This window comes from Mus musculus, chromosome 11, assembly GCF_000001635.26.
Source record: "Mus musculus strain C57BL/6J chromosome 11, GRCm38.p6 C57BL/6J".
In the NCBI taxonomy this organism is placed as follows: domain Eukaryota; kingdom Metazoa; phylum Chordata; class Mammalia; order Rodentia; family Muridae; genus Mus; species Mus musculus.
In genome coordinates, this window is record NC_000077.6 from 116,131,670 (window position 1) to 116,140,615 (window position 8,946).

General features: G+C 52.3%; 1 protein-coding gene across 1 annotated transcript; it reads right to left on the reverse strand.

Annotated features, from left to right (window-relative positions):
- Positions 1 to 147: 147 nt before the first annotated feature.
- On the reverse strand, positions 148 to 7,199 carry Mrpl38 (mitochondrial ribosomal protein L38). Its single transcript, NM_024177.3, has 9 exons — positions 7,042 to 7,199; positions 6,773 to 6,952; positions 3,522 to 3,656; positions 3,239 to 3,447; positions 2,764 to 2,836; positions 2,587 to 2,632; positions 1,074 to 1,232; positions 751 to 887; positions 148 to 461 (listed from the first exon to the last, which is right to left on the reverse strand). Exons 1-9 carry the CDS (start codon positions 7,106 to 7,108, stop codon positions 325 to 327), a joined length of 1,143 nt encoding a protein of 380 aa, NP_077139.2. The 5' UTR covers positions 7,109 to 7,199; the 3' UTR covers positions 148 to 324.
- Between the last annotated feature and the right edge of the window lie 1,747 nt (positions 7,200 to 8,946).

The window sequence follows — 8,946 nt, forward strand, 5'->3', positions numbered from 1 at the left end:
GCTGTCTTTCACAAAGATCACAGGCTGGGCAAAGGTTCACTTTTCATGTGTACCCCCAGCTACCGGGCTGCTGGGCACCTTCTGCTCACCCACAGAGCACTAAAGCTTCACTAAAAGGGTCTGGGTGCCCGAAAGTGAAGACATATTGGCATCAGGAAAAAAGTATTTTATTCACATAGAATCGAGGCACATCCACAAGCCCCTGGGTGTCCTGGGAGAGGCCAGCATGGGACTGTCTCAGTTGGCTTCAGATGGCTCTCTCCGGAGGTGTGACCTTCCAGCTGCTGCGACAGTTCCCCCTCGGAGATGAATGTACTGAGTCTCTCAGTAGATTCCATAGGTGGGCTCATGACTGTCCCTGTATCGGTCCAGATAGCGTAGGGGCTGCTCGTGGGGGAAGCGCTTCTGTTTGGGGTGGTAAGGGGGTGGCCGTACAAATTCAAACACAGGTTCCCGCATGTCTGCAAGAAAAGTAAGGGGAGAGTGGTGGACTTCTGCTGACCTGGGCCTCCTTCCTTGCCTGTGAGGCTGGAGTTCTGCCAGGGACTTTTTTGGGTTTTTCGAGACAGGGTTTCTCTGTGTATCCCTGGCTGTCCTGGAACTCAGAAATCCGCCTGCCTCTGCCTCCCGAGTGCTGGGATTAAAGGCATGCGCCACCACCGCCCGGCTCACCCTGGCTTTCAAAGGCCATCTCCTGGCATGGCAGGAAAGGTCTTTATCCCCAGGCCTGCCTGACCACTAAGCCCTTACCTAGAAGCTGGTGGAAGGTGTGGGTGACAGAGTCATCCCAGCGGCACTGGAAAAAAGCCAGACCGGCTGGAGTCATGGCTTCCTGGTGTCTCTTGTAGAAATCAAAAGTGCGGAAGGTCCTCTGGGCCAGCTGGTAGCTATGAGGAGATGGGCAGCATGTGAGGGGAGGGAGCAGGCAGGCAATCCTGGGAAACCCCTGGAGTGCACCCAGCACGCGGGACTGCTGCCAAGCGCAAGACCTACACCAAGAGCAGGAAAGAGCAAGAGCCACCATCCCAGAGAGCTGGCTTGAGGCTCAGGGGACAAACAGGGGTGTCGCTTACCAGGGTGAGGGACGGGTGTCCTCTGAGAAGTTGATTGGCTTGTCCTGCTTGAAGAGCAAGAAGGCAAAGCGGTGGAAGCCAGAGCCTCGAGCAGGGAAAGGAGGGAGGTAGGGACATGTCTCCTGTCCTTCAGCCACTCTGTTGCTTGGGATGTTGGTTCTGGTAGGAGGAAAATACCCATTAGTTGCCATGCCAACAAGGTGGCAGGGGAACCCCAATGTTGCGCCCCAGAAGCAGTCACTCCCAGGGCCAGACCCTGAACACTCCTGCATTCGATGACCACAAGCCGACCTCAGGGACATGCTGCAAACAGATTATGGGGCAGTTGTAGTTCAGAAACCTGAGAGGGGTGGGAAATGGCTTGGTGGCTAAGAGAACTGACGACTTTTCAGGGGACTCAAGGTTCCATTGCCAGCACAACCTGCAGGTGGTGCTCACAACCACCTGCAATTCCCAGGGCACAGGCATGCAGGTGGTGCACATGTAAAACGCTTAAACACATGAAATATTTGTCTTATTTTTCGAGACAGGGTTTCTCTGTGTAGCCTTGGCTGTCTTGGAACTCACTCTGAAGACCAGGCTGACTTCAAACTCATAGAGAATTGTCTGCCTGTCTCTTAACTCCCCAGTGCTAGGACTAAAGGCATGTACCATTACCACCTACCTGATATAATAAAATTAAATCTAAAAAAAAATAAGAGACTGGGTTTGGGATCCTCTGCAATTTACTGGCATTTGTTAAAAAACAAAACCCCGTTGTGGCTGGAGGAGCAGCTGGCTCACTCCACATGGTAAGCAGATGTCTGCCCATCATTTAGGTCAGGAAGCCACACCTCCTTTGGGCTGCTTTTCTCTCCATGCTGTAGGGCCTGAAGCTCCAGTAGTTACTGTACCCTCTAACCTGCCACGACCCCCGAGAACCCTGCTAAATATGTTGGTTGCTGTAGTTGAGGGGGTAGGGGGAAGGCAGAAGCCAGCTTCCCAGGTACTAGATTCAGTTACAGGGGGATCACAAAGCTCAGGGCACCCGTGTGTCCTCTGCCCCCTAGCCTGTGCTTGGAGCTGAAGCCAACAAGGACTGCTCAGGGCAGCAACACCCACGGGCCCAGTGTCTGGAGATGCTGGTGCCACCATGAGCTGCTCCTGGTCCTTTTCTCCACTGCCTGTCACAGCATGTGCACGCACGCACGCACGCACGCACTGTTTACCCACAGGTAAAGCGTTCAGCAACACCTCCAGGTTCACAGGACAGAAACTATCCCAGAGCAATGAAGAGGACTGGCCAGGGCTACCTGCACCTTTTTTTTTTTTTTTTTTAAATACACTAGGTCCCATTTGTAATTTCAAACTCGCCTCCAGGGCACTAGGAGTCAAGGCACGCAACACCACACCTGGCTTCTGCCGCTTTCTCCTGTACTTGGGTTAAGTATATTCTTGAATTGAATATTCCCAGGACCTGACATTCCCAGGACCTGCCGGAATCCCCTAGCTGGCTTCCCACGCAGATACTCACAGCAGCCAGTGAACATACTCAGCGTCCGGCTCCAGCAGGTGTCCGTCTGCACAGAAACAGAGATAGCCTTTTAGAGGAACCAGAGCTGAAACACGCCACCCTGCCCAGAGCCACGAGTTCTTGGCTCAGGGGAGGGAGAAGCGGGAGGCCAGAGGCCAGTGACCCCCATACACCTACCCAAGTTGATGAATAGCAGTGTCCACAAGGAATCCTTGTCTGCCTCATAGGTCACCTCTGGGGCCCGGGAAGCCTAACAGGGAGAGATCAAGGCAGTGCTCACCCTCGCCAGGGTGCAGTTTCTCTGTAGAGGGCTGGAGCGTGCAGGGGTCCTGGAGAAAGGAGTGTGCACCCCAGCTCAAACCAGGACCCCTGAGAGCTCCTCACAAGTGACAGGGAGAGAGATGTCTGTAAAGCCTGCCGAGCTGCTGTCCTGAGAGCTGAACTATAAAGGCCATGTGCCAAGAGGCATGGTCAGGGAGGTCACGACAGTGGCACCGATGGCTCTTCTCTGTCCTGTTTCTGAAACGTTCATGGTCGTGATTTCTAGGCAGTCACAGACAGTAACAAAACTTCAAACCTAGACCCTGTGAAGCCGCCATGATAGCTGTGCCCATGTATTCACAAAGCTGGGAGACAGGCACGGGAGCAGTACCTCGGTCGGAGTCACTTCATTGCCATGATACACCGGGATCAGGTCCTCTTCTCCCACGGCGTAAGCCACGTGTAGAGGGACCCAGGGCACAAAAGTGGCACCGTGGAACAGGTCTCGGTAGAGGCCATAGTACTCAGCCAGACGCTGCTTGTGGTAGGGCCCACACGTCCTCTCCCACTCTGCCCGCACTGCCTCCAGTGGGATGCTAGCTGGGGGGGGAACAGCATCGTTTGGATACAGTGTGGAGAGGGTGCGCCGGGGTCCCCTCCTCTGGGAGGCTCACCCGTGCGGAGGCGGGCTGCCCGTTCTTCTTCCACATTGGCACGAAGTTCCCGCAGAAAGTGCTTCCGCTCCAGTAGCTTTTGGGTCCGACTGACTCTGGGTGGGGGTAGCCCAATGTCAATTTTGTCTTTGGGATCTAGAGAAGTAAGACATGTTGGGATAAGCAGAGCCCAATCTTCTCTTTAAATTTGAGTCCTTAAGTGTGTGTGTGGTTGTAAATGTCCGTGTGTGTGTAAGCAAGAGATTGAAGTGTTTTGCTCCAACGCCCTTCATTCCACACTGACCCCCAACACCCCAATCAAGGTAGCCCTGGCTGTCCTGGAACTCACTCTGTAGACCAGGCTGGCCTCGAACTCAGAGTTCTGCCTGCTTCTGCATCCCAAGTGCTGGGATTAAAGGTGTGTGTGTGTATGGGAGCTGGAGAGATGGCTCAGCAGTTAAGAGCACTGACTGCTCTTCCAGAGGTCCTGAGTTCAATTCCCAGCAACCACATGGTGGCTCACAACCATCTATAATGGGATTCGATGCCCTCTTCTGGTGTGTCTGAAGAGAGCAACAGTGGACTCATACATAAAATAAATACATAAATATTAAAAAATATTGTGTGTGTGCCACCATGGCTGGCCCTCAGTGTTAGCTTTTTCCCCTGAGACAGGGTCTCTCATTGAAGCTGTAACTTGATTTTTTAGACCGGCTGGCCAGTGTGCTCCAAAGATCTGCGTGTTAGGCCACCCCTTGTGGGACAAGTGGAAGCGTGTCACAGACAAAAACTGGGAATGTTGTATGGATTTAGGAGCCCCGGTGTTCTCATATCTGAGACCGCAGGCGTTTCATCTGCTCCTGACCTGGTTCCTTGAGTACGTGACCACGACACCTCACATGGGGATGGTGACCACTAGTCACACAGCACGGAACAGTTCTCCATGATAATCTGGATGGGCTGGCCCCAAGGATTTAGCCAATGAACCTTCCTGGACATTCCTTCCTGTTTAGTCTCTGGTCTACCCTGAGTAAGTTGTATGCATCCACTGTCACCACCAATGAACAGTATGGACAAGCAAGGACTGTCTCTCTCATCAAGAAGCCTTAGTCATATGGAGATGCCCCACCTAAGTCTCCCACAGAAGGCCCTGCAGCGCTCCAGGACACTCACCCCTCAGCTAAGCAGGACACCCTCCCCCCCAGCTCATCACAGGCCCTGCATGCATTTCCTCAGCCTGCCTCATTTCTCACCCAGGTTGGGGAACTTAGGCTACGTTGGTAACCTAACACCTCCCATCTTGTCTGCCTGAGCAGAGTTCACAACTCCAGTGTTGAAACGGAACTGGGAACCACAACCCCTAGCACTGGGGTTTGAAGCAGACACTGTGCCTGGCTTCTGTGTGGATGTGGGAGAGCCTCACTCGGGTCTTCACGCTCTGAGGGTGGGGTGAGTACAGCAGACACTTTTCCTCACTGGACCAACACCCCGGCCCCAAATCAAACATCATTGTTGAGCAGCCTGACTTTATCTAGTTCTGTCCCCCTGATACTCCAGGAAAGGATGAAACACTTGACCCACTAAGCTGACCTATGCAGTCTGCTTCCCGGAACTGAACAGGGCTCAGCCATACAGCAAATGAGATATAAAGTAAAACTCTGGCATCTGGACCCCAGACTGGGTCCCAGCGTGGGAAACTGAGGCAGATGGGTTTCCTAACTGGTTATCAGAATCACCTTTCAAATGACTCAAAGGTAGCTGGGCTATGGAGGTTTGGTCTGTTGCTGTGTATTGCAATGCTAAATACTGGCTCTGGTTGCCCCCAGGGAGAAGGGATTCTCAGGTAGACCCTAGACACAAGTGATGCTATGTAACCTTGCCCCCAAAGTTATCCCTGATTGGTGAATAACGATGCCTACAGCTGAGCAGAAGGGAGCTAGGTGGGATTTTGGTTCCCAGGCTGGGTGTCTGAGGTGGGGACTAAGAGGGAGGGAGAGAGAGAAAGTGGACACAGAAGATGCCATGGGGTTAGGGACCATGAAAACTGGCCATGAGGGCAGTCCAGCTGGAGGAAGTGTCATATCTCGGGGTTACTGGCAGAGAAGTAGACATAACAGTATTGAGTAGATATGTGCCCAGCTCTAGTGCTTTAAGGCTTTGTGACTTGTATCTAGGAGTTGAATGATCAAAGGTGAGTAGAAACCCCTGACTGAGATTAAATAATTATAACACTGGGCAGTGATGGCACACACTTTTAATCCCAGCACCCAGGATGCAGAGGTGGGCAGATCTCTGAGTTCAAGGGCAGCGTGGTCTGTATGAGTTCCAGGACAGGCAGGGCTACACAGAGAAACCCTGTCTTAAAACAACAACAAAGAAAGAAAGAAAGAAAAACAAGGAAAGAAAAACATGATTCAAAGGTGGTTATGAACACAACACACACCTAAGTCTTTTTTTTTGTTTTGTTTTTTTTTTTGTTTTTTCGAGACAGGGTTTCTCTGTTTAGCCCTGGCTGTCCTGAAATTCACTTTGTAGACCAGGCTGCACACTTAAGTCTTGGGTAGAGTTAGTAATAGTTTTAGGCAGATTTAAGGAGATGGGGCACCAGCTGGTGGCAAATGCTTTTAATTCCAAAACTTGGGAGGCAGAGAGAGGCAGGTGGATTTGTGGGTTGAGGCCAGCCTGGTCTATATAGTGAGGCCCTAATCTCTAGCCAGGCCTTGGTGGTTCCCAGCTGCACTCTCAGTTAACTGGGAGGCGGAACAAGGCAGTCCTCCATCATCCTCGTTACACAGTGAGTTCAAGGCCACCCTGGGCTAATAAGACCCTATCTCAAACAACAAAAACCAAAAAGCCAAATAATGCATCTTTTTGTTTTGTTTTCTTTTCCTTTTTTGTTAATTTTTTCTGTTTTTTGCTTTGTCTTCATTTTCTTTCGTTTTCAAACAATGCATCTTTACTACCCCATACTACCACCTCCATCCCCAAGACAGGGTTTTTCCGTGTGCTCTGACTGTCTTGAAACTCACGGTGTAGATTAGGCTAGCCCCTAAGTCAAGAGCTCCGTTTTCCTCTGCCTCCTAAACGCTGCGATTAAGTGCGTGGGCCTCCACCATCCGGCTGAGTCTCAGTTTTACAGACAGATTAAGCTATGCGTATATCACTTGGACGTTTGCTTAAATTCAGAACTACACGTCTGAGGGGCACGCAGGTCCTTCTCGTTCCGGGGGCCCACGGGGACCAAACTGGGGGAGAATACGTCGCTCCCGCACCTGTCTCCTTCACGAAATGCTCCCGGTAGGTCCGCCACCAGTGCGGGGCGCGCGCCTCCTGCTCCGCCCGGCGGCGGTACCGCTCGAAGCTCCGGTACTTCTCCAGCCGCTCCAGGTTGCTCACGTCGATGTCCTCGTTGGGCATGGGCCCGAGCGGGGGTGTCCGGCGGCTGAGGAAGGCTGCGGGCACAGACAGGGACGTCACGCAGGCTTAGGACCGCGACCGGAGCTACAGAGGCCCAAGAGCTCCACGACCTCACACCACTCACCCGAGGTGCTGAAGCCCCGGCATCTCCCAATTCCGAAAAACGCCGCACGCCACCAGGGCGCCGCCATCTTTCCCCCAGGTCGCCAAAGACGCCCGTAGGACCCAGACAGAGGTGGCCGGAGAGAAGCCTGCGCGTCCGGCGGGAGGCTCCGCCTCCATAGCCCCGCCCCGTGGGAGACCCCGCCCCCCGCCCCGCCCCGCCCCGCCCCGCGGTCTCAAGCTCCTGACGTAATGCTGAAAGTCCTGGGACCTTCCCATTGGCGCAAAGTCTAAGAGAGGTCTGATAGTGCGGGCCCGGAAGATGCCTGTTGGATCGCGCGGGGCTGAGAGCTGCCACTAGGAGGCAGCACAAAGGTACAGCTTCAAGAACAACTATGGGTTTTGACCCCAGGGATCTCACTCACCTTCCTCTGGCCCTGACACAGGGATTGATAGAGGAGGATTCTGGAGTCAGACTTGGGAATAAAACAGGTAATAATAGTGCTCGCTTCGCAGGATTTGCACCTTGGTGCATCTGTTCTCTCTTGATCATCTCCAATTCACAGTTCTAGTGCTCTCTACCGCTTTTTGACCCAGCCTCAGCCCTTCTGCCCTGGAACTCAAGTTTCCAGTATAGCAAAGCTCTACTCCTTCAGCTTCTCCCCAGATCACAAGGTGTCTGCTGTTGTTGTCTTCTCCTTCTGTGACCTGCCGGCCCCGAAGTGCTCTCTCAAGGAAGTCCTGACATCCCCAATCCAGGCCAATGACTGCTAGTTTTTTTGCTAACAGAAGTCTGACCCTTGAACTCACAGTGAAATGCAGTGAGGTCTCGATATCCAGCAGAAATGGCCACAGCTTAAATTCCACAGCACCCAGGCAGCTAAGCCTCTCACCATCACTTCTAATTCCTCCAATAGTGAGCAGCTGCTGTCTGACAAGTGTTGGAGTTCACAGGTCAGGACACCACAGCCTTGCCTTGAGGAGTTGATGGGTACTGAAGGGTTCTTGCTGAGTGTGAGGGGAACTGAACACTTGCAGGGTGTTCATATGGTCTCACTTGCTGTTTTATCCTTTTGTTTCTGAACCCTCTTATATGAGTCTCTCCAGCTCCTCTCTCTGCCCTTGTACTGCTGAAGAGTCATGGTGTCTCCACGAGTGGGTGGAGACTGCTCAGCTAGGTAGCCTGTTCTTCGTTCTGATTCTCCCTGTCTGGGAAGCTCTGAAGAGAGGATCTTGTTTGTATTTCAACTGTTTGAGAGACCTAACAAGGATTCACACATATCCAGCCTGGAAGCAATGGCTCTAACAATATTAATTTTAAATGAGCTAGGTTTTTGCTATATACCCCTGCCTACTTGGCAGTTATTTTGTAGCCTTGAACTCACGACAGTCATTTTTATTTTCTTGTATATTACATCCCAAACCCCAGTTTCCCCTCCCTCCTCTCCTGATTTCCCTGCCTTGGTCCACTCCTCTTCCTCTTACCATGGCCTCCCAAATGCTGAGATTACAGGCGTGTGGTGATACCACACTGCCTCACGTCAGAGATTTGAATTCTTCTTCACATCTTCCTGACACATGTCAAGGTCCCTGGGAGCACTTCCAGTGCCCCTCATGCCACCAGGTGCAGTTCTGCCCTCTGCTCCTTCCCCAGCAGGCAGTCTTCTGACACACTCACTCTTGCCCCCTCTCATCTAGATTGTTACTCACAGCCTCAAATTGGTGTTTGAGACAGGGTTCTCTGTGTAGCTTGGCTGTCCTGGAACTCACTCTGTAGAGCAGGCTGGCCTTGAATCCTGAGGTTTGCCTGCCCCTGTTGCCTGAGTGCTGGGATTAAAGGCATACATGACCACTGCCCAGCATCACTTTTATTTATATTTTTATGAGACAGTATCTTTCAGTGTGTCGCAGACTCTCCTAATTCTCA

Bases quoted from the DNA above. Each gene is read 5' to 3' on its own strand.
- Mrpl38 (NM_024177.3), bottom strand. From the start codon at position 7,108: ATGGCGGCGCCCTGGTGGCGTGCGGCGTTTTTCGGAATTGGGAGATGC. The intron at 3,657-6,772 runs GTGCGGGAGCGA...TTACTTCTCTAG, and splicing joins GCATTTCGTGAAGGAGACAG to ATCCCAAAGACAAAATTGAC. The intron at 1,233-2,586 runs GTGAGTATCTGC...TCCTCCTACCAG, and splicing joins GAGTATGTTCACTGGCTGCT to AACCAACATCCCAAGCAACA.